Below are 26794 nucleotides of genomic sequence, written 5' to 3' on the forward strand. Positions count from 1 at the left end.
TTGACATAGTGGATTATGTCACATCTGACATTGGTGGTTATGTCACACAGTTATGCCACATGAATAAACACTTTATAAAACAAGACATAGTTATAAATGACACTTGTAGTGTTTATGAACGCAATATGGAGGCTTTATTTAACCAGGCAAGTCAGTTAAGAACAAATTGTTATTTACAATGATGGCCTAGGAACAGTGGGTTAACTGCCTTGTTCAGGGGCAGAATAACAGATTTTTACCTTGTCAGATCGGGATTCGACCTAGCAATCGTTTGCTTACTAGGTAACCCAACGCTCTAACCACTATGTTACCTGCCGCCCTTTATGAAGCCTTTATAAGCAGCATGTCATTTAAAGCGGGACCCAAATGGGTCATAAAAGAGTTCTTTATTTCTAATAAACATGTATACATTTTGAACAAAATTAATTGTGTGATGATCCATGTTTAATAATACAAACTGCTGTACAGAGCTCAGTAAGTACATAAAAAAAATGCGGAGGGGCCTAAGTTAATGTTTTAGCCATGTAACAAACTATACATACATCTGTGTTAACATCAACAACAGTAAAACGTAACAATTCAAAGCGGACACAAAATGCAACATCACAAAACTTGTACAACTCCGAAAAGTATACTTTCTTTAGACACAAAAGACACATACACTGTATGTGTTAAATATTTTTTTGTAAAGACATTAAAAAAAACTACATCATTCACAGATTCAGCAGTCTGTTTAAATACCTAATTTCTACAAAGGGAATTTACATTTCTTAAAGTACAAAGTGCAAATACTATGGTTTCCATTGCCGATTGGCAGGAGCTCCAAAAGGGGAGGGGAAATCTCAGTTGTTGGCTTAGCCTTGCTTCTTTGAGGGATTCTGCGAAGAGGGAGAACCAAGCACTATAGCAAACTATTTCTGTGATACATATCTCACACATCTTTCTCCAAAGTTATTATAACCTGCTTTTCAAAGGCAGTGTTAGCACTGCTGGGATCTTATAAAAAGAGATCATACTGCACTGTAACAGAAAACTGTAATTTATACGGTAAATGTATATATGTATCAACAGTAAAATACTGTAGAAGCATTATACTGCATAATACTGTAAATGAAGGTGCAGTATTGGAAAATGTTGTGAGAGGTAAAATAATTGCTGTATTTCCAACCTACAGAATAGATTATTCTGCCATATTTTTGGAGCGCCAACATCTTTTTTTTTTTTACCACCAGTTGGTGCATGGTATTGTTGTTTCTGACTCATTATCATATTTTTGTGTGTCTCTATATTAATTTTGTTGCATCCGTTTCTGAGACTGCTGTACCATTTTAACTGATGTGTGGTAGTCAACTATCAATCTAAAATGTATAGGATACAGATTGGAGTGGGAGCAAGTCTTAAACCTTTAAAGGTTGAGCATTTTGGCATGTTCTTTTGGTCTGCTTTTAACTGTAGTCACTGCCAGTTTGAAGCCTTAACTATGGCCTTTAAAAGTGCAAGTGATATAAAATACAAATATTAATAGATGCTGTAATGTGAAAACACTTTACCTAACAGCCAACCTGCTTGCACCAATCCGAGTAAAATACTGTAATATCCACCCCCATCTCCCATCAATTAATTTGATGATTTATACATTTTACATTATTGTACTGTGTGTCGTTGATCTGATATTCACAGTAACCTACTTGCCACTAGCTGCTTGTATGTTACGGTAAAATTTGCAAGAACCCCAAACTGGATGTTCAAATGCAAAAATATGTATAATTTATTAGGGCATCATACTGCCCAAAAAGTGCAAGGTGCAGAAAAATGCATAAATAAAAGGTTACAATTTCAAACCATTATCAGTGTCCTCAGTGTGCATTTCAGTATGCACCTTGCACTTTTAGGACATTATGATGTCCTAATAAATTATTTATATTGTTGCATTTGAACCTCCGGTTTCGATTATTCCAAAATCTCAACGGAGTACAGTCTCTATCTTTTTATTAATATAAAAAAATATTTAAACAATGCACCTGTTGGACTATTTGATATTAAGGACCTAAAAGAGGGCAGACGGGTTCCCATTATTTCACTGCTTGGATCTCAACTCTCCTTATTGTCACTCTGATATTTGCTGACCTTATAAGTGCAGCATATAATACTCACACAAGTAATTGCCAGGGTTTACTTACCAGTTTACTGGAGGATGTACCTTCACCTGGTTTGGTCCCTAGAGTAAAACAGTGTCACAATATAATCAGCCTTACATGATGAGAGCAGTGTAAAACTTTACCAGCAGTTTTCATTTATGAAATCACTTCATAGTCATTTTCGATTAATCGTTTAGCAGCTTATTACAACATTAGTATTCATGAGGTGTACCAATCCCATTTGTGTCAGGCAGCATTCCTGGTTGGGAATTCTCTGGGAATGAGAATTTGGTATCTCACCTTCTTCCTTGGTGACGCCCAGGCATCCCATCAGCTCCTGCAGGGACAGAGCCTTGTCATTGCTGATGTCACAGTACTCCACAAACTTCTTCACACACTTCTTGGGCTTGGACTTCTTGCGCAGGAAACGTTTGAAAGGTTTGATCTCCTTCTTGCCAATGTCGCCGCTGGAGTTTTTATCTAGCTGACTAAAGTACCAGTGGACCACTCTCTCCTCTAGTGTGTGACTTGGGTCTGGCTCCAACATCCTGTGGATCCATGATTGTTCGATTAATCAATCAATCAGGGAATTAATCTGTTAAAAGCCCACTCTGTGATATTTACATCAATTTAATATAATTTAAATTCATTATATTGTATGATATTAAAGAATATCACTCAGCTTCATAGCAAAAGAATATCACTCAGCTTTAAAGTGACTTGGCTGCCATTTTGTTTATTTTTCTAAATAAGGAACTATGAATAAATCAATCAGTGACATTCTAACCTGCCGGCAGACGCTGGATCTGTGACAGCATGCACCATGTCTGTTGACAGCGCGTCGAGAACACTCGTCAAAAATTCAGTTTTCTTTGCCCCGGGACACCCTGGAAAGGAAAACAAAGGTAGCTGAATAAGTGCATATGCACCTATTATGTGTTTTATTTACAAAAGAATTTCAACATCGGCGAGTAATGACACAGAACAATGACTTTCCATTCCATGTCATGCCATTCAATTTCTCAAAGGTGGTTGCCACCATAAAACCCCTTTGGGAAGGGAAGTAAAATAACTGAGACTGTAGTTTGAACATGAGTAGCACATAAAGATGACAGAGGGGGAAATAAAACCCAATGAGACTGTCACACAGTTTTCTTTTTAATCCCTTTCAATAAGTGTCAGAATTCCCCAATCATGGAGAAGGAAAATGTATCTGGAGGCTCCCAAAGCAAACCTATCACAGTTTTCACAACTGTGGGCTACAGACCAGGGGCCCTGGCCCCGTATCCCCCGACGCGACTAACCAACGCCTGGTGCCATTTCATAGGGCAAACTGTAGATATTATTGACTATAAGAATCTAAATATTCCCATCCTTTTGGTCTCTTTCTACAAAATTATCTGATAATATAATCAGGTAGCCTAGTGGTTAGAGCGTTGGACTTGTAACCGAAAGGTCGTTCTGCCCCTGAACAAGGCAGTTAACCCATTGTTCCTAGGCCGTCATTGAAAATAAGAATTTGTTCTTAACTGACTTGCCTAGTTAAAAAAGGTTAAATAAAACATGTGTTTGATGGACTGAGTATTTGAACTTTGAAAAAATAAATAATTTAAGAAATGCACAGCTGGTATGTGCCCTATATGTGTCACTGTGTAAATTGGAGTCTCGTCCACCATTGAAACAAGTTAACAATTACATCCAACAGACACCTCCACCTAACCTTAGCCAATCATCACATGCAGAACAGTCAGGAAAGAACCTCTCCAATATGTACGTACGTACATGAGGGGGCAACTGAAGCAAATTAACCTAATGATAGTAGTTGTGTGTTCGGCCATAATGTTTTAAGAATAAGGGGCCAACGTTGTTCTGGAAGAGCTGAATGCCATGGAGGCCCGAGAGATTCATGGACTCTTCCCCCAGGGGTTTTTAGGTTTTCTCACAGTCACCCCCCTCCATCCCCCTTTCCCCCAACCCAACTTGCCGCCTGCGGGAGGAAAAGGAGAACATTATCCAGGGTTTCTTCTCTTCTTATGACCCAGGCCTACGGGGCCATATTCTCCTGCACAGGAGATAATAGCATGCTTGGCCCATCTCAAACAGGTGGCGTCCAGCGCAGAGGTAAACACCCAGCACCCAGCCTCATTTCCTCCTTTCCCAGGTAAAGACACAAGAGAAAAGCAAAGGTGTATGAGCAGCGTAATAGAAGATTGACGACAGAGCAAAGCAAAGGTTTATCAGCAGCTGAACCGAGTGTTGACGACTCGACTGACTCTAACGTTTTAACCTCTTGAGTGTAGGGGGCAGTATTTTGATGTTTGGATGAAAAACGTACCCATATTAAACTGCCTATTTCTCAGGCCCAGAATCTAGAATATGCATATTATTGTCAGATTAGGATAGAAAACACTCTAAAGTTTCCAAAACTGTCAAAATATTGTCTGTGAGTAAAACAGAACTGATATTGCAGGCGAAAACCTGAGGAAAATCAAACCAGGAAGTGGCTTCTATTTTGAAAGCTATGTTCCATAGCCTGCCTTCGCTCCATTTAAACGGATGTCAACTATATTCCTTTTCCTACGGCTTCCCCATGGTGTGAACATTCTTTAGACATAGTTTCAGGCTTTTATTTTGGAAAATGAGAGTATGGCTGGGTATGGCTGGGTGCCAGCTGCGTTTTGTATGCGCAATAGCATGGAGCATCCATTTTCTCTCTCTCTCTCTCTGAAGAAGCTACATTCCCGGTTGATATATTATCGATTATATATTGTAAAAACAACCTGAGGATTGATTTGTTTGACATGTTTTACATGTTTCCTCGATCATTACGGATACTATTTGAAATTTTCCTCTGCGATGTCGTGACTGCTCGAGCCTGTTGATTTCTGAACATAACGCGCCAACCAAATGGAGGTATTTTGGATATAAAAATAATCTTTATGGAACAAAAGGATCATTTATTGTGTAACTGGGAGTCTCATGAGTGCAAACATCCAAAGATCATCAAAGGTAAGCAATTTAATTTATTGCTTTTCTGACTTTCGTGAACAATCTACTTGGCTGCTAGCTGTTTGTAATGTTTTGCCTACTGAGAGAGATGTGCTTACATAAACGCTTGGTATGCTTTCGCCGAAAAGCTTTATTGAAATCTGATACGCCAGGTGGATTAACAACAAGCTAAACTGTGTTTTGCTATATTGCACTTGTGATTTCATGAAAATTAAATATTTTTAGTGAGTTAATTTGAATTTGGCACTCTGCAATTCAGCGGTGGTTGACGAAAATGATCCCGGTAACAGGATCAAGAATGAACTGTTTTTAGAGTGACTTGGCTGTTTCTGCTCTGAGACTTGCATTTACATTTGAGTTGGCCCTCAATGACCCAGAACCACTAAAATATCTAGACTCTAGATGCCTCTTCCCAATAGCTAAAGTGCCTTCAGAAAGTATTTAAACCCCTTAACTTCTTTGTGTGTTTCAACCTGAATTTGCCTATTTCTTATTCTATACAGGCTTTGTTCTTGTCACTTGGTCAATTAGGTTAATATTGTGGAGTAACTACAATGTTGTTGATCCATCCCCAGTTTTCTCCTATCACATCCATTAAACTCTGAAATTGTTTTATAGCCACCATTGGCCTCATTGTGAAATCGCTGAGGGGTTTCCTTCCTCTCCGGCAACTGAGTTAGAAAGGACGCCTGTTTCTTTGTAGTGACTGGGTGTGTTGATACACCATACAAAGCGTAATTAATAACTTCACCATGCTCAAAGGGAAAACCTCCCTGGTCTTTGTGGTTGAATCTGTGTTTGAAATTCACAGCTCGGCTGAGAGACCTTAAATATAATTTCATGTGTGGTAGAGAGATGAGGTAGTCATTCAAAAATTGTGTTCATGCAACTTATTATGTGACTTGTTAATAAGCAAGTTTGTATTCCTGAATGTACAGATGAAGTCGGAAGTTTACATACACTTAGGTTGGTGTCATTAAAACTTGTTTTTCAACCATTCCACAAATTTCTTGTTAACAAACTAGGCCAATTGACATTTACATACACCTTCGCCAAATACATTTAAACTAAATTTTTCACAATTCCTGACATTTAATCCTAGTAAAAATGCCGTCTTAGGTCAGTTATGATCACCACTTTATTTTAAGAATGGGATATGTCAGAATAATAGTAGAAAGAATGATTTATTTCAACTTTTATTCCTTTCATCACATTCCCAGTGGGTCAGAAGTTTACATACACTCAATTAGTATATGGTAGCATTGACTTTAAATAGTTTAACCTCTACTGACTCCCCATCCCGCATGCGGGAGCGTAATCATCGCCTGACACTAATTAGCATAACGCAACGGACATAAATATCCCTAGAAAATATTCCTATTCATGAAAATCACAAATGCAATATATTGAGACACAGCTTAGCCTTTTGTAAATCACCCTGTCATCTCAGATTTTCAAAATATGCTTTACAGCCAAAGCTAGGCAAGCATTTGTGTAAGTTTATCGATAGCCTAGCATAGCATTTTGTCCAGCTAGCAGCAGGTAACTTGTCATGGAAATCAGAAAAGCAATCAAATTAAATTGTTTACCAGCAGTGAATGGGCTATCATTCACTGCTGACTTTGTTGCACTTTGATGCGCTTCGGATGTTTTCACTCACGAGGCTATCTAACGATAGCAAATGTTCCTTTTTTTCCAAAAATATTAGTTTTGTAGGCGAAATAGCTCCGTTTGTTATTCACGTTTGGCTGAGAAATCGCCCGGAAATTGCAGTCACGAAAACGGCAAAAACTATTCCAAATTACCTCCATAATATCGACAGAAACATGGCAAACGTTGTTTATAATCAATCCTCAAGGTGTTTTTCAAATATCTATTCGATGATATATCCATCGGGACAATTCGTTTTTCAGTAGGACCGATTAGAGTAATGGCTACCTCTGTATTCTACGCGAGAATCTCTCTGGGGGCATCAGGTGACCACTTGCGCAATGTACCACTTCCGCCTACGGCTATTCTTCAACATAAATGCGTAAAACTACGTCACAATGCTGTAGACACCTTGGGGAATATGTAGAAAGCATAACCTGGTTGATAGCCCATTCACTGCTCAATAGGAACTCATTGGAACGCAGCGCTTTCAAAACATGGGGCATTTACGGATTGGATTTTTCTCAGGCTTTCGCCTGCAACATCAGTTCTGTTAACCCAAAAATGAAAATACTGAATATTGGCCCATTCCTCCGGACAGAGGGGGTGTAACTGAGTCAGGTTTGTTGGCCTCCATGCTCACACACGCTTTTTCAGTTCTGCCTACACATTTTCTAAAGGATTGAGGTCAGGACTTTGTGTTGGCCACTCCAATACCTTGACTTTGTGGCCTTAAGCCATTTTGCCACAACTTTGGAAGTATGCCTGGGGTCATTGTCCATTTGGAAGACTCATTTGCAACCAAGCTTTAACGTCCTGACTAATGTCTTGAGATGTTGCTTCAATATATCCACATAATTTCCGTGCCTCATGCCGCCATCTATTTTGTGAAGTGCACCAGTCCCTCCTGCAGCAAAGCACCCCCACAACATGATGCTGCCACCCACGTGCTTCGCGGTTGGGATGGTATTCTTCAGCTTGCAAGCCCCCCCTTTTTCCTCCAAACATAACAATGGTCATTATGGCCAAACAGTTCTATTTTTGTTTCTTCAGAAAACAGGACATTTCTCAAAATCTTTGTCCCCATGTGCAGTTGCAAACCGTAGTCTGGCTTTTTTATGGCGGTTTTGGAGCACTGGCTTCCTTGCTGAGTGGCCTTTCAGATTATGTCGATATAGGTCTCGTTTGACTGTGGATATAGATGTCTTTGTACCTGTTTCCTCCAGCATCTTCCCAAGGTCTGTTGCTGTTGTTCTGGGATTGATTTGCACTTCTCACACCAAAGTATGTTCGTCTCTAGGAATCAGAAAATGCTTCCTTCCTGAGCTGTATGACGGATGCGTGGTCCCATGGTGTTTATACTTGCTTACTATTGTCTGTACAGATGAATGTTGTACCTTCAGGCATTTGGAAATTGTTCCCTATGATGAACCAGACTTGTGAAGGTCAAAACATTAATTTTTTTGAGGTCTTGGCTGACTACTTTTGATTTTCCCATGATGTCAAGCAAAGAGGCACTGAGTTTGAAGGTAGGCCTTGAAATACATCCACAGGTACACCTCCAAATGACTAAAATGGTGTCAATTAGCCTATCAGAAGCTTCTAAAGCCATGATATAATTTTCTGGATTTTTCCAAGCTGTTTAAAGGCACATTCAACTTAGTGTATGTAAACTTCTGACCCACTGGAATTGTGATACAGTGAATAATCTGTATCACAATGTGAAAATAATCTGTCTGTAAACAATTGTTGGAAAAATGACTTGTGTCATGCACAAAGTAGATGTCTAACCGACTTGTCAAAACTATAGTTTGTTAACAAGAGATTTGTGAAGTGGTATAAAAACTAGTTTTATTGACTCCAACCTAAGTGTATGTAAACTTCCGACTTCAACTGTGTGTGGAATTTCAGTAGTCCTCCAGGATTTCAAATGTCCTTCCAGTTGATACAAATGTTAAGCGTTCCGGTAAGGATCCAGATCCAGCTAGACATTCCCTCTTGGCAGCAGACAGTGTGTGTAGGGGAATTCAGGACGCAAATGTTCTTGCTGTCATTCAAATGAAATTGAGTTTGGACATTTTCAAATCAGGCCCAGGCTGAAGCATTAAATGGTTGCAGCCGGAATCGGTTAATGATTATAATTACTTAATTCCAACCATAATTAGACGTCTATCCACGTTTCTCCAGATGTCAAAGGTTAAGGGTTACATTTTTTTTATAAAAAACGAGTGTCCACCACTGTGATCAAACACGCAACCTTCTGATCCAGAGTAATGGAATTCCGCAACCTTCGAACCATCAAACACGCAACCTTCTGATCCAGAGTCATGGGATTATACCCATCCACCATCCCTGTCCACAATGCCCTAGTAAAATCCAAGCTTACTTGATGGTAATAACGCTCACTAGTGGCCGGTTTCAAAATAATTTCCCGACATCCTCAGGGCATGGATAGACGTCCAATTTCGAAGTCACTATTGAGTGATCTGCCTGGTTAATTAATAAACCCACATGGGGCAAAGCCCTGTCAGCACTCAGTGCAGCAGCTACCAGGACCAGCCCCCATGGCATCCCTCAGTCCCTCTTACTGGCCAAACACCCCCATCCCTTCACACCTTTCAGCGCATGTTGTCCCTTTCTCCCTTTTCACCCCATAAACCTTTCAACACCAGAAGTTCAAGTGCAAATATGCTGCCGTGATGTGAAGGCAACATTTATAATTATCCTTCCCAGTTTTATACACTAACCGAGTTTACGGCCATTGAAGCAATAGCTCATAAAAAAACAAGCTGCAGCTTTTTCTTGACGCTCTGTCCTGACACATTTTACAACGAGAGACGAGAGTTATATAGAACAGGGTGCCATGATAGATGCTGTATGCATGTTTGTTTGTGTGACAGTGTGGCTGCAATCTCACACTGTAAATCTTTCCAAACGAGCCTCGCTATACAGTACTACTACTGTTTCTGAAGGATTTCATGTTCTGTGGTTGAGGTCTCTCTCATGGGATTCCCCACCCCATTGTCACCTACTCAAGCAAAGAGCACTTGGTTAACAACACATAACTTCATTAGTTTCTCTCCAGCTTGTAATAACCAATATTTCACAAATGCTCAACAGGCTCTAGCAGTGCCACAAAATTTAGCATTTTAACCAGATTAGTCAGCAACAGATCGGTCAGGTTGAAACAGGCTACATCAATAGCAGAGAGTGTTTTCAGTGTGCGATGATATTAACCCTGCACCTGTCCCTTTACAGGCCTCAAAATAATGTGTCCCAATGCCTCAATTTGGTGTTGTGTAGCAAAATTTGAAATTGTGTTTTTTACAGTGGATTAATGTAGAGACTCAGAGCTAGAAAATGGTGTGTCGTCATAAACTGCAGTTGAGGAACAATGAGAAAGTAATTCTTCTTTGATAGTTGATAAACTTGTAAACCCACTTTTGAGAAAATGGCCTTTGAATGTTTTTTGGACCGTGGGCTGCTCCACAATGGAGCTGTTCTGTTCAGTAAACTCCACTTGCTAACACAGCTCTGGCCTGGCACGGTGTTACATAAACAGCAGTAGAACGGTCGTGAAACAGTGGAAACTCTGTTCATGGCTCCTGCATGGCCTGAATTATTAACATGTTGACCCCCCCATCCCCTCTTGATCTGTTGTATACATTTAACCAAGATATTCTCACTCTCTCTCTGGCAAAAAAAAACACTTTGCGTCGAACAGTACAACTTTTTTATTTTATTAACCTTTAGTAACACAAGTAAATTGTTGAAATTCCCTAAAATAAGCAAAATTTCACACATTTATGGTCACATTTGATGTTTCAAAATGTTTTTTGAACAGATTTCGATAAATTTAAATCCATAGCCACGTGTTATAAACATTTGTCTGTTATTCATTAGGAGTTTAGCAGCAAAGCTGGTGAAACACTATTGTATTTGTTTCCGTTGATCATTAAGGGTTCAGCAGCGAAGCTGGTGAAACCCTACTCTATTTGTTGGCGTTCATTATTACGGGTTCAGCAGCAAAGCTGGTGAAACCCGATTGTTTTTTGGGGGGATTATTAGGAGTTCAGCAGTGAAGCTGGGATAAGAGTTGAGCTGATCTGTATGGCTCAGTTCGCTCTTGGATAGGAAAAATCATTAATATGAGATAATTTGATTATTGGGGCCGTTTTGTTTGAACAAGAGTCTTGAAGATGTGCATCCATAGATGTTATATACCAAATGTGGTATTTGTGGTTGTGGAGAAGAAGCCATTTTAAAGAGGTTAACATCATAAAATATTTTCCAAAATGTGCGTAATATGTGATCTGTTAAATTTTTTGTTGTGATATTGGACACGTGTGGTAAGGAGTACAGAAGTAGCCTCCTCCTAGGGAAACGTGTCCAATTTGTCCTGATGGTGGCGCAATGGGCCCACAGCTTGAACCCTGGCATTGCTGCTTGCAACTATATTTAGGGGTTCCATCTGCGAAGCTGGTGAAACACAATTTTATTTGTTGCCGTTGATTATTATTATTATTATGGGTTCAGCAGCAAAGCTGGTGAAACTCTATTGTATTTGTTCCAGTTCATTATTGTTATTATTTTTATGTCCCGTTTTCTGACATTTTGGTGAAAAATGTCAAAATCCTGTGAGATCAAAAGGCTCAAGACTGTGCAACTTAGCAATATGGTAAAGGCCCAAGGGCCACACTCTCTCCTGCAATACCATGACAATTGGCCATATGGTGGCACGATAACAAGCGATTGAAAATGCAAACTTTGAAAGGTCAGCCCACGTATGACCATGAGATGTAGTCCATATGTCCCTTTCCTCACATGGAACAAATTTGCCTCAAAATCCATAAAGTCCGCCATGATGGATTTTCCACCATTTAGAATTTTGTCAAAAACATTTCAAACGCTATTCCGCTGGCACCGAATTACCGATTGTCACAAAACCTGATAAATAGCATCTATGGACCAAGGTCTGTAAAGGCACTATCCAGGCTTGTATGTCAAACAACATGGCTGCAACTGACCAATAAACACTCAAGTGGGAGTGGTCTGTCACAAATTAATATAAATCAGTCACGGATATTTGTATTGTAACGAAACTTGGTACACGTGTTCCAAATAATGTGAAGCCTCAACTTATGCAATCACATTCATATAGACCGCACGGTGACGCTATAACAGGCACATGTTTATAGCTCTTGATTTGTTTGACTCAGAGTGATGTAATTTGGCACACATGCTCAAGGATATGAGTCTCAATAACCTGTCAAATATGGTTGAGTTTGGCAACGTTGTTGCGCTGTTGGTCAGGAAAAAACATTCATGCAAGCTTATTGGCTCATAGCGGACATATAGCTAGAGTTTTGGAAAATTGTGCAAATACCACATTTGGTTCTGATCAGTCCAGCGGTTCTGAGGAAGAAGATGTTTAAAGTAGTCAACATCATTAAAAATAGTAAAAAATACAGATGTAGGCACACAGACACACACAGTCCCTCATAAACATAAACACACACATACACACACACATTGGAATTTAATTGAAAAAGGGCAGGACTTATTCATTAAATCAACAAGCGCTATAAAGATTTGCAGTATTACACCTCATTGCTGTAGATTGCAAGATGGAAAAGGTATTAGATATACAGTACATGGTCATCGGAAGGCAAGACAGCAGGTTGAAAGTAGGGAGGTTTAAAGAGCTCAGGAAAAAGAAAGTTAGAGAGTTGTTGATCCTTGGGGTTAGATTTAGTGAATGATTTTATAATGGTCAAAATATGGCAAAAAGTATGTACATGAACTAATAACCTACATTCAATTTCTGGTTGTGTATTAATTGTGGCAACTTGTCCTGATTGGATATTTCTGCTACAGAGTGACATAAATGGATGCAGTTAAACTGAGTGAAACAGGGTCATTAACATGAGGCAGGAGGTTTCTAAAGCACAAACAAAAGAAAGTATGCTATTGGATCCATGGGAATTATTTGAGCCACTTGTGCATGTTAGGATGCTTAAAACGTGTTTGGCATTTGCCTATATCCACTCAAATTTTATCACAATGAGAAAAAGTTAGATATTTATATTTGTAAGTGTCTGTTATAGATAATTTAGTGAACATCTTCAACGGCCACATTCAATAAATTAAAGTGTTTTTCTAACAGTGTCACAGTAAAAACAGTGCTGACGCCTGCACAGTATGTTGCCCAGTGAAAGTTTATCAGACAACCGAAAATCTGACATTTGCATGGTGAGCAAAGTGGGTATCAAGGTAAGCATGTGAAAGTTGTGTCAGTTAACGTGTTTGTGTTCAAAGTAAGGATTTCAATCAAATGGGTTTGTTGGTATTTGTAGCAGTATTATCTCTGATAGTATGTAGCTAGCTAGCTACAATGAACAGGAGATGGATATCAAGCTAATGTTAGTTAGTAACAAAATAACAAATGATTGATTGGTGTTTTTGTAAGCAGTTTTATATCATTGAGAGGGTTGTTAGTGGATAGTGTCAGACTTCGATAGTAACGTTATCAACATTTCAATAGCCTGTCTGGCGGAAGCTTTGACAGTGCTACATTTCAGTAGCAATCTAGCCATTAGCCACTCCACGTGACTCATGTTGTGTTCAGTTGAAAAAAGACGCTCTTCATAGAATGAATTAGTAATAGAGCTCGCCAGCTTGTTGCCCTAAAACCCGGGAATTGAGTTACCTCTGGTTCATTCAGCCGTTCCTATGGGTAAAATGAATGGGGGGAAAATAGGGTTAACATGTGCTTATGAGATCTTATACGTTTTGTTCTATGAGATAATATAGTCAGACTTTTATGAATTATGAAGCCTTTTTGTGCATTGTTGTTTTTTATTACCTAAAATAAAATAAAAATCCCAACATGATGTTAGCAGATGAAAATTATCACATAGAACAAAACATATCAGATCTCATAAGCCTGTGTTTACCACAGACCTTATTTTCAGCGCTTATCCAAAAACCTTTAAAAACTCCATTAATTTTCCCATAGGCTTTGCTCAAAACACCAATGGCAGATTTAGTGCCTACAAAAAGATGGCAACAAAGACACCATTACTATTGGTCTCCATTAGAATACTAGAATAGACATGAGGCTAAAAAGCTAATGGCAGGTAGCTAACGTGTTAGCCACCTAGCTAAGGCCTATAAGGGGGGAAGCTGGTAAAATGGTAAAACTGATCACAGATGCATTCTATCCACTGAATTCTCACTTTGTACAAATTGTCCCCATGTGGTTTGACTGCCTTCTCCTCAAAGTCAGTCAGTGACAGCGTCATGATTAACTTTTCAGGGCTCTCGATAAATGTATAAACGCTACCTTTTCCAACAATGACAGTGGTGGAAATGTGTTTTGAAAAGTTAGGTTACTTTTATGTTATCATATCATTGACTGTCTGATTTATGATTTACAGTTGAAGTCGGAAGTTTACATACACTTAGGTTGGAGTCATTAAAACTCGTTTTTCAACCACTCCACAGATTTCTTGTTCACAAACTATAGTTTTGGCAAGTTGGTTAGGACATCTATTTTGTACATGACACAGGTAACTTTTCCAACAATTGTTTACAGACAGATTATTTAACTTATAATTAACTGTATCACAATTCCAGTGGGTCAGAAGTTTACATACAATAAGTTGACTGTGCCTTTAAACAACTTGGAAAATTCTAGAAAATGATACCATGGCTTTAGAAGCATCTAATAGGCTAATTGACATCATTTGAGTCATTTGGAGGTGTACCTGTGGATATATTTCAAGGCCTACCTTCAAACTCAGTGCCTTGACATCATGGGAAAATCAGCCAAAATCTCAGAAAAAAAGTGGAGACCTCCACAAGTCTGGTTCATCCTTGGGAGCAATTTCCAAATGCCTGAAGGTACCACGTTCATCTGTACAAACAATAGTACGCAAGTATAAACACCATGGGACCACGCAGCCCTCATACCTCTCAGGAAGGAGGCGCTTTCTGTTTCCTAGAGATAAACGTACTTTGGTGCGAGAAGAGCAAATCAATCCCAGAACAACAGCAAAGGACATTGTGAAAATGCTGGAGGAATCAGATACAAAGATATCTATATCCACAGTAAAACGTGTCCTATATCGATATAAGCTGAAAGGCCGCTCAGCAAGGAAGAAGCCAGTGCTCCAAAACCGCCATAAAAAAGCCAGACTACGGTTTGCAACTGCACATGGGGACAAAGATTTTGAGAAATGTCCTCTTGTCTGATGAAACAAAAATAGAACTGTTTGGCCATAATGACCATCGTTATGTTTGGAGGAAAAAGGGGGAGGCTTGCAAGCCGAAGAACACCATCCCAACCTTGAGGCACAGGGGTGGCAGCATCATGTTGTGGGGGTGATTTGCTGCAGGAGGGACTGGTGTGCTTCACGAAATGGATGGCATCATGAGGCACGAAAATTATGTGGATATATACATCTCAAGACATCAGTAAGGAAGTTAAAGATTTGTTGCAAATGCATCTTCCAAATGGACAATGACCCCAGGCATACTTCCAAAGTTGTAGCAAATGGCTTAAGGACAACAAAGTCAAGGTATTGGAGTGGCCATCACAAAGTCCTGACCTCAATGCTTTAGAAAATCTGTAGGCAGAACTGAAAAAGCTTGTGCAAGCAAGGATCCCACAAACCTGACTCAGTTACACCAGCTCTGTCAGGAGGAATGGGCCAAAATTCACCTAACTTATTGTGGGAAGCTTGTGGAAGGCTACCTGAAAAGTTTGACCCAAGTTAAACAATTTAAAGGAAATTCTACCATATACTAATTGAGTGTATGTAAACTTCTGACCCACTGGGAATGTGATGAAAGAAATAAAAGCTGGAAGAAATCATTCTCTCTACTATTATTCTGACTTTTCCCAATCTTAAAATAAAGTGGTGATCCTAACTGACCTAAAATGGAATTCTTACTTGGATTAAATGTCAGGAATTGTGAAAAATTTAGTTTAAATGTATTTGGCGAAGGTGTATGTAAATGTCAATTGGCCTAGTTTGTTAACAAGAAATTTGTGGAATGGTTGAAAAGCAAGTTTTAATGACACCAACCTAAGTGTATGTAAACTTCCGACTTCATCTGTACATTCAGGAATACAAACGTGCTTATTAACAAGTCACATAATAAGTTGCATGAACACAATTTTTGAATGACTACCTCATCTCTCTACCACACATAAAATTATATTTAAGGTCTCTCAGCCGAGCTGCTTAAATGTATTTGGCAAAGGTGTATGTAAACTTCCAACTTCAACTGTACCTATCTGGTGGAATAGGTCAATTTTCAAATATTTAGATAGATAGACTTGTTGCTTCTACACTATATGAGCTTTTATCGTCTGTACAATTTGATTAATTCCAGTCATGAAAGTTAACAATGGTTTAGAAAGAGGCACTATGTTGCCAGCATGTTATAGCCACAATCATCTACCATCTAGTACTTGTCGGATAAGGATTCATTCTTCAGCAATGAGTAGACCTATTGAAAATTGGACAGTAAAGAATTGAGTAGGGTGGTTCATAGAAGGGAAGCATAACTAGTGACATTCCGGGTAATTGACCTATTCCTACCACACAGGGCTTGACATATTTATTTTGTTGCCAAATCACACAACCCTAACTGACACAATGTAACAATCTACGACATAATTACATGTTCGGTATTGGATAATATACTGTGAAATGTTTAGTGGACATTGGCTAACGTAATTGTCTCTCTTTTGTCTCTTTCATGTGTTCATCTGATTGGATTGGGAGTGTGAATTGCTATTGTGGTTGGTGCTTTTAGGTAAGTCACAATAAACCACACAGGATCTCTACTTTGGACAAATAGAACAAAAAAAGGTTTATGCTGCAGGATGACACACTGTGAAGTGCAGTCATGCACAGCAAAAAACATTGGTAGGACCTTTAAAAATAAGTTTGAAGTTTTTGCCTAATTCTGTTTTTTTGCCTAAACAATGCTTAAACAACATCAGGGGAATTCTTTTGAGACCTGGGAAAAAAAACAGTTCATATAAGGAAATCAGTCAACTGAAATAAATTCATTAGGCCCTAATCTATGCATTTCAAATTACTTAGAATACAGATATGCATCTGTTGGTCACAGATAACTGAAAAAAGGTAGGGCTGTGAATCAGAAAAACAGTCAGTATCTGGTGTGACCACCATTTGCCTCAAGCAACACGTCTCCTTCGCATAAAGTTGATCAGGCTGTTGATTGTGAAATGTTGTCCCAATCCTCTTCAATGGCTGTGCGAGGTTGCTGGATATTGGCGGGAACTGGAACACGCTGTCGTACACGTCGATACAGAGCATCCCAAACATCCTCAATGGGTGACATGTCTGATGAGTATGCAGGCCGTGGAAGAACTGGGACATTTTCAGCTTCCAGGAATCGTGTCCAGATTCTTGCAACATGGGGCCATGCATTATCATCCTGAAACATGAGGTGACGGCGGCGGATGAATGGCACGACAATGGGCATCAGGATCTCGTCACGGTATCTCTGCAATCAAATTGCCATTGATAAAACGCAATTGTGTTCGTTGTCTGTAGCATCCAATTTGACCTGAAGTTGAATCAGTGGGCCCACAGCTGAAGCCCGGAAATGCTAATTGCAGCTTTAATTAGGGGTTCAGCAGTAAAGCTGGTGAAACCCAATTGTATTTGTTCCAGTTCATTATTGTTATCATTATTAGTGGTAAAGGCCCATAGTCCACACTCTTTCATGCAATGGATGACAATTGAACAGAAGGTGGTGCTATAACGGGTGATTGAAATTGCAAACATTGAAAGGTCACGCCCCTCACCCCATATGAACTAGGTCCGCCATGATTGATTTAAATTTAGTTTAAAAAAATTAAAAAGTATTAAGAAATCTCCTCCGGAACCACTGGGCAGATCTGTATGAACCTTGACATATGGCATCTACACTGGGTGTACAAAACATTAAGAAAACCGTTCTAATATCCAAAAGTTACTTTGAATGCTTAGCAGGACAGGAAACTTGTATAATTCATGCACTTAAAGAAAAAATCCCTGCTCATCCCTACTGCATCTGATCTGGCGGACTCATTAAACGCAAATGCTTTGTTTGTAAATTATGTCTGAGTGTTAGAGTGTGCCCCTTGCTATCCGTAAATTTAAAAAACAAGAAGATTGCTCCGTCTGGTTTGCTTAATATAAAGAATTTGAAATTAGAATTTGAACTTTTGATACTTAAGTATATTAAGTATATAAGTATATAAGTATATTTTAGCAATTACATTTACTTTTCATACTTAAGTATATTTAAAACCAAATACTTTATTACTTTTACTCAAGTAGAATTTCACTTGGTGACTTTCACTTTCACTTTTAATTGAGTAATTTTCTATTAAGGTGTCTTTACTTTTACTCAAGTATGACAATTGGGCACTTTTATCACCACTGGTTACAGCCTTATTCTAATGGATTAAATCGTTTTTTTCCCTCATCAATCTACACACAATACCCCATAATGACAAAGCAAAATGTTATTTTTTTGCAAATGTATTATAAATAAAAAACTGAATTTTTACATTTACATAAATATTCAGATCCTTTGCTCAGTACTTTGTTGAAGCACATTTGGCAGCGATTACAGCCTCAAGACTGGACATTGACTCTATGTAAACTGGAAACTATATATCTGGCTGGAGGCTGCATTTATTGTAGCTGGGGATTTTAGCAAAGCAAATTTGAGAACAATGCTACCTAAATTTTATCAGCAAATTGATTGCACGACACGTAGGGCTAATGCATACAAAGTAGAGGTTAACCGATTATGATTTTTCAACGCCGATACCGATACCAATTATTGGAGGACCAAAAAAAGCTGATTAATCGGCCAATTTTTAAAATTGATTTGTAATAATGACAATTACAACAATACTGAATGAACACTTATTTTAACTTAATATAATACATATTATAAAATCAATTTAGCCTCAAATAAATAATTAAACATGTTCAATTTGGTTTATATAATGCAAAAACAAAGTGTTGGAGAAGAAAGTAAAAGTGCAATATGTGCTATGTAAGAAAGCTAACGTTTAAGTTCCTTGCTCAGAACATGAGAACATATGAAAGCTGGTGGTTCCTTTTAACATGAGTCTTCAATATTCCCAGATAAGAAGTTTAGGTTGTAGTTATTATAGGAATTATAGGACTATTTCTCTATATCCGATTTGTATTTCATATACCTTTGACTATTGGATGTTCTTATAGGCACTTTAGTATTGCCAGTGTAACAGTATAGCTCTCCCCTACCTGGGCTCGAACCAGGAACACATCGACAACAGCCACCCTCGAAGCATCGTTACCCATCGCTCCACAGAAGCCGCTGCCCTTGCAGAGCAAGGGGAACAACTACTCCAAGTCTCAGAGCGAGTGACGTTTGAAACGCATATTAGCACACACCCCGCTAACTAGCTAGCCATTTCACATCGGTTACACCAGCCTAATCTCGGGAGTTGATAGGCTTGAAGTCATAAACAGCTCAATGTTTGAAGCACAGCAAAGAACTGCTGGCAAAACGCGCAAAAGTACTGTTTGAATGAATGCTTACGAGCCTGCTGGTGCCTACCATCGATCAGTCAGACTGCTCTATCAAATATCAAATCATAGACTTAATTATAACATAATAACACACAGAAATACGAGCCTTAGGTCATTAATATGGTCAAATCGGGAAACTATCATTTCAAAAACAAAACGTTTATTATTTCAGTGAAGTACGGAACCGTTTGGTATTTCATCTAACGGGTGGCATCCCTAAGTCTAAATATTGCTGTTACATTGCACAACCTTCAATGTTATGTCATAATTACGTACAATTCTGGCAAATTAGTTTGCAATGAGCCAGGCGGCCCAAACTGTCGCATATACCCTGACTCTGCGTGCAATGAACGCAAGAGAAGTGACACAATTTCACCTGGTTAATATTGTCTGTTAACCTTTCTTTTAGCTAAATATGCAGGTGTAAAAATATGTACTTCTGTGTATTGATTTTAAGAAAGGCATTGATGTTTATGGCTAGGTTCACGTTGGAGTAACGACAGTCCTTTTCCGCGAATGTGCACCGCATCGATTATAAGCAATGCAGGACACGCTAGATAAACTAGTAATATCATCAACCATGTGTACTTATAACTAGTGATTAGATTGATTGATTGATTTTATAAGATAAGTTTAATGCTAGCTAGCAACTTACCTTGGCTGCTTACTGCATTTGCGTAACTCCTCGTGGAGTGCAATGAGAGGCAGGTGGTTAGAGCGTTGGACTAGTTAAGGTTGCAAGATTGAATCCCCGAGCTGACAAGGTAAAATCTGCCGTTCTACCCCTGAAAAAGGCAGTTAACCCACAGTTCCTAGGCCGTCATTGAAAATAGGAATGTGTTCTTAACTGACATGCCTCGTTAAATAAAGTTGTAAAAAAAATATATCGGCATCCAAAAATACATATTTCCGATTGCTATGGAAACTTGAAATCGGCCCTAATTAATCGGCCATTCCGTTTAATCGGTCGACCTCTAATACAAAGCCCTCCCCCGTCCTCCCTTCGGCAAATCCGACCACAAAACCATCTTGCTCATCCTGGCTAATAGGCAGACACTCAAACAGGATGTACCAGTGACGAGAACCATTCAACGCTGGTTTGACCAATTGGAAGCCAATCGGGAAGCCACGATCAGCCTCAGAGGACAATATTGACCTACAGTGGGGCAAAAAAGTATTTAGTCAGCCACCAATTGTGCAAGTTCTCCCACTTAAAAAGATGAGAGAGGCCTGTAATTTTTCATCATAGGTACACTTCAACTATGACAGACAAAATGAGGGAAAAAAATGTAGAAAATTACATTGTAGGATTTGTAATAAATGTATTTGCAAATTATGGTGGAAAATAAGTATTTGGTCACCTACAAACAAGCAAGATTTCTGGCTCTCACAGACCTGTAACTTTTCTTTAAGATGCTCCTCTGTCCTCCACTCGTTACCTGTATTAATGGCACCTGTTTGAACTTGTTATCAGTATAAAAGACACCTGTCCACAACCTCAAACAGTCACACTCCAAACTCCACTATGGCCAAGATCAAAGAGCTGTCAAAGGACACCAGAAACAAAATTGTAGACCTGCACCAGGCTGGGAAGACTGAATCTGCAATAGGTAAGCAGCTTGGTTTGAAGAAATCAACTGTGGGAGCAATTATTAGGAAATGGAAGACATACTGACACTGATAATCTCCCTCGATCTGGGGCTCCACGCAAGATCTCACCCCGTGGGGTCAAAATGATCACAAGAACGGTGAGCAAAAATCCCAGAACCACACAGGGGGACCTAGTGAATGACCTGCAGAGAGCTGGGACCAAAGTAACAAAGTCTACCATCAGTAACACACTACGCCGCCAGGGACTCAAATCCTGCAGTGCCAGACGTGTCCCCCTGCTTAAGCTAGTATATGTCCAGGCCCGTCTGAAGTTTGCTAGAGAGCATTTGGATGATCCAGAAGAAGATTGGGAGAATGTCATATGGTCAGATGAAACCAAAATATAACTTTTTGGTAAAAACTCAACTCGTCGTGTTTGGAGGACAAAGAATGCTGAGTTGCATCCAAAGAACACCATACCTACTGTGAAGCATGGGGGTGGAAACATCATGCTTTGGGGCTGTTTTTCTGCAAAGGGACCAGGACGACTGATCCGTGTAAAGGAAAGAATGGGGCCATGTATCATGAGATTTTGAGTGAAAACCTCCTTCCATCAGCAAGGGCATTGAAGATGAAACGTGGCTGGGTCTTTCAGCATGACAATGAGCCCAACACACCACCCGGGCAAGAAGGAGTGGCTTCGTAAGAAGCATTTCAAGTTCCTGGAGTGGCCTAGCCAGTCTCCAGATCTCAACCCCATAGAAAATCTATGGAGAGAGTTGAAAGTCCGTGTTGCCCAGCAACAGCCCTAAAACATCACTGCTCTAAAGGAGAACTGCATGGAGGAATGGGCCAAAATACCAGCAACAGTGTGTGAAAACCTTGTGAAGACTTATAGAAAACGTTTGACCTCTGTCATTGCCAACAAAGGTTATATAACAAAGTTTTGAGATAAACTTTTTTATTTTCCACCATAATTTGCAAATAAATTCATAAAAAAATCCTACAATGTGATTTTCTGGATTTTTTCCTCATTTTGTCTGTCATAGTTGAAGTGTACCTATGATGAAAATTACAGGCCTCTCTGACCATAGTTTGCTTTGTATGTTTCTATGTTTTGTTTGGTTAGGGTGTGATCTGAGTGGGCATTCTATGTTACATGTCTAGTTTGTCTATTTCTATGTTTGGCCTGATATGGTTCTCAATCAGAGGCAGGTGTTAGTCATCTGATTGGGAACCATATTTAGGTAGCCTGTTTGGTGTTGGGTTTTTAGGGTGATTGTTCCTGTCTCTGTGTTTGCACCAGATAGGGCTGGTTTGTTTTTCCACATTTCTTGTTTTGTTAGTCTGTTCATGTGTAGAGTCTTAATTAAAGAACCATGAATAGAAACCACGCTGCAGTTTGGTCATCCTCTCCTTCAAGTCAAGAAAACCGTTACACTCTCTCATATTTTTAAGTGGGAGAACTTGCACAATTGGTGGCTGACTAAATACTTTTTTGCCCCACTGTTTATGCTGACTTGGTGAGTGCGTTTATAAATAATTGCATTGGAGATGTCGTACCCACTGTGACCATTATAACCTACCCTAACCAGAAACCATGAATGGATGGCGCCATTCGCGTAAAACTGAAAGCGCGATCCACCGCATTTAACCATGGAAAGAGGTCTGAAGATATGGTTGAATATAAACAGTGTAGTTATTCGCTCCGCAAGGCAATCAAACAAGTGAAATGCCAGTACCGGGACAAGGTAGAGTCGCAATTCAACAGTTTAGACACAAGACGTATGTGGCAGGGTCTACAGGAAATCACGGACTACTAAAACAAAAACAGCTATGTCATGCATACCAATGTCATGCTTCTAGACAAATTCAACACCTTCTTTGCCCGCTTTGAGGATAATACAGTGCCACCGTCGCGGATCGCTAACAAAGATGAAGGTAGGAAACAACATCTCCACTTCACTGACCTCAACACTGGGTGTGTGCTCAGCCCTCTCCTGTACTCCCTGTTCACCCATGACTGAGTGGCCATGCACGCCTCCAATTCAATAATCAAATATGCAGACGATACAACAGTAGTGGGCTTGATTACCAACATCGACGAGACAGCCTACCAGAAGGAGGTGAGGGCCCTCGTAGTGTGGTGTCAGGAAAACAACCTCTCACTCAACGTCAACAAAACAAAGGAGATGATCGTGGACTTCAGGAAACAGCAGAGGGAGCACCTCCCTATCCACACCAAAGGAACAGCAGTGAAGAAGATGGACAGTTTTAAGTTCCTGGCAAACTGACAAACTGACAAACTGACAAACTGAAATGGTCCACCCACACAGATAGTGTAGTGAAGAAGGTGCAACAGTGCCTCTTCAACCTCAGGAGGCTGAAGAAATTTGTCCTGTCACCGAAAACCCTGACAAACTTTTACAGATGCACAATCGAGAGCATCCTGTCGGGCTGTATCACAGCCTGGTATGACAACTACAACGCCCTCAACTGCAAGGCTCTCCAGATCCCACTTCCTGGATGGATTTTCCTCAGGTCTTCGCCTGCCATATCAGTTCTGTTATACTCACAGACAATATTTTAACAGTTTTGGAAACTTTAGAGTGTTTCCACATCTACCAATTATATGCATATCCTAGCTTCTGGGCCTGAGTAACAGGCAGTTTACTTTGGGCACGCTTCTCATCCAGATGTCGAAATACTGCCCCCAAGCCATAAGTTAAGCAAGTTTTTATTCCTGAATTTATTTATGCTTGCATAACAAAGGGGTTGAATACTTATTGACTCAACACTTTTCATTTTTATTTATTTGTAAATATTTCAAAACACATATTTCCATTTTGACATTACAGGGTATTGTGTGTAGACAAGTGACATTTTTTTGGGGGAAATTTTATCCGTTTTAAATTCAGGCTGTAACACAACAAAATGTGGAAAAAGACAAGGGGTGTGAATACTTTCTTAAGGCACTGTATATTTTAAAAATAGAGAAATCATGTTTTTGACTGCACTGGGTCTTTAAAACTGTAACATTTTCTTTAGTCCCCATGACAAAATGTGTAGAATTGCAGAAAATGAACTCTAAACTAAAATCTCCCCACCATTATGAGGGGGGCCAATAAAATGTTTGCCCGTGAGGTGGGGCGCCCACTAACCATATCTTCCTTAGGGCCCCCAAAATGCTAGAGCCGGCTCTGATTCCAAACAAAAGAACATGAAAAAATGTACTAAACTCGTAAATGATGGTTATGAAATAAACCAAAACTTGTTTCTCACAAGTGTAGCATGTTGTGAACTCTGTAAACAAAGTTTCCACTCAAAGAAGGAGAACGGTAAATTACTGTAGGCTAATTATTACATGCGTTAATTAACGAAAACAATCCAAGATGGCGTAGCAGTTAGGCGTCTTTGTCTTCGTCTTGTAGTGTCCCGTGTATATATATTTTTTCCTCGCATATATTTTGTATATGTTTTAAAAATATTTTTGTACCCTCAACTCCAACATACTCTCCTGCAACATGCCTCCCCAATGTGGTATGGATCTGCTGTTTTCTTTACTTTAGAACTGGAACCCCCAACAGAAGCTAGTCAGCTAACTAGCTACTAGCCACTGCTAGTCAGCTTACTAGCCACTGCTAGCGGTCATCAGCTAACCTTTAGCCCGGACAACTCCTGCCAGTCAGCGCAACGCGATTCAACCCAGAGCATACCGGACTCTGTACAGCGCGATTCAACCCATAGCATACCAGCGCAATTCAACCCAGAGCTCTGAACCTTTTCACCTGGATCATCGCAGCTAGCTAGCTGCTACCCGAGTGGCTACTCCTGGCTAATGTCTCTGCCCCGAAGTAAGAGCCAATTAGCCTGGAGCTAGCCTATGCTAGGCCCATCTCCCGGCTAGCTGAAGAGGTTACTCCTTGGGCTACAATAACAATACCTATTTTGCCAATTGGCCTGGACCCCTCTTACTGCCGATACGCAGCCCCGCCGATCCTTCCCGACTGGACTACCGATGTAAACCGCCTGAGGGGGTTTTCAACAAGCTCCTCCATCGCGACGTCCCCTGAATGCCCATCTGCTAGCCTGCTATCTGCTGCCTGCTAGCTGTCTAGAGCATATCGGACTGTCAGCTGAAGAGGTCCATCAGCCAATTTTCTTGGGCTACAATACCTATTTTGCCAATTGGCCTGGACCCTTTTACTACACGGAGCCCTGCTGGTCCATCACAACTGGTCTGACGACGTAACTGCCCGAGGGGGCTACAACTGACTCTTCCATCACGACGTCCCCCTAAGGACCTTCTGATAGCCTGCTAGCCCGGCCCTCTAGCTGTCTGAATTGCCGTGTCTCCAGCCCGCCTAGCTACTCACAAGACTCCATGATCACTCGGCTATGCATGCCTCTCCCTAATGTCAATATGCCTTGTCCATTGTTGTTTTGGTTATTGATTATTGTCTTATTTCACTGTAGAGCCTCCAGCCCTGCTCAATATGCCTTAGCTAACCCTTTTGTTCCACCTCCCACACATGCGGTGACCTCACCTGGTTTAAATGATGTCTCTAGAGACAATACCTCTCTCATCGTCACTCAATGCCTAGGTTTACCTCTACTGTATTCACATCCTACCATACCCTTGTCTGTACATTATGCCTTGAATCTATTCTTCTGTGCCGAGAAACCTGCTCATTTTACTCTCTGTTCCGAGCGCACAAGATGACCAGTTCTTATAGTCTTTAGCCATACCCTTATCCTACTCCTCCTCTGATCCACCTCTACGCAGACAACACCATTCTGTATACTTCTGGCCCTTCTTTGGACACTGTGTTAACAAATCTCCAGACGAGATTCAATGCCAATGACTTGTGGACAACTACAAATACCTAGGTGTCTGGTTAGACTGTAAACTCTCCTTGCAGACTCACATTAAGCATCTCCAATCCAAAATTAAATCTAGAATCAACTTCCTATTTCGCAATAAAGCATCCTTCACTCATGCTGCCAAACATAGCCAAAGTCAAGAATCGGTTTTACGAGGCTATGTCATTTACAAAATAGCCTCCAACACCCTACTCAGCAAATTGGATGCAGTCTATCACAGTGCCATCCGTTTTGTCACCAAAGCCGTTTTGTCAGCTACCCACATGTACGACGTGTATGCTCTCATTGGCTAGCCCTCACTTCATTTTGTTGCCAAACCCACTGGCTCCAGGTCATCTATAAGTTTTTGCTATGTAAAGCCCCGCCTTATCTCAGCTCACTGGTCACTATAGCAGCACCAACCAGCAGGTATATTTCACTGGTCATCCCCAAAGCCAATTCCTCATTTGGCCACCTTTCCTTCCAGTTCTCTATTGCCAATGACTGGAACAAATTGCAAAAATCACTGAAGCTGGAGACTCATATCTCCCTCACTAACTTTAAGCACCAGCTGTCAGAGCTGCTCACAGATCACTGCACCTGTACATAGCCCATCTGTAAATAGCCCATCCATCTACCTCATCCCCATACTGTTTTTTTTCTTCTCCTTTGCACCCCAGTATCTCTACTTGCACATTCACCTTCTGCACATCTATCACTCCAGTGTTTAATTGCTATATTGTAACTATTTTGCCACTATAGCCTATTTATTGCCTTACCCCCTTATCTTACCTCATTTGCACACACTGGATATAGACTTTTCTATTGTGTTATTGACTGTATGTTTGTTTATTCCATGTGTAACTCTGGGTTGGTGTTTGTGTCGCACTGCTATGCTTTATCTTGGCCAGGTCACCGTTGTAA

At 40.1% G+C, this 26794-nt stretch overlaps 1 protein-coding gene across 5 annotated transcripts in view; it reads right to left on the minus strand.

Moving 5' to 3' along the window:
* Positions 1 to 369: 369 nt before the first annotated feature.
* smoc2 (SPARC related modular calcium binding 2) overlaps positions 370 to 26794 on the minus strand; it is an 81764-nt gene continuing 55339 nt past the window's right edge. For 4 of the 5 annotated variants that reach the window (XM_021605727.2, XM_021605716.2, XM_021605735.2 and 1 more), the window contains 4 exons: positions 2926 to 3025; positions 2439 to 2686; positions 2181 to 2218; positions 370 to 878 (listed from right to left, as the gene is read on the minus strand). In XM_021605727.2, coding sequence (XP_021461402.1) covers positions 855 to 878; positions 2181 to 2218; positions 2439 to 2686; positions 2926 to 3025 — 410 coding nt within the window. In that variant the 3' untranslated portion in view covers positions 370 to 854. The other variant, XM_036980719.1, reaches the window with a different exon arrangement.

The sequence above is a fragment of the Oncorhynchus mykiss genome, chromosome 1, assembly GCF_013265735.2.
Source record: "Oncorhynchus mykiss isolate Arlee chromosome 1, USDA_OmykA_1.1, whole genome shotgun sequence".
In the NCBI taxonomy this organism is placed as follows: Eukaryota; Metazoa; Chordata; class Actinopteri; order Salmoniformes; family Salmonidae; genus Oncorhynchus; species Oncorhynchus mykiss.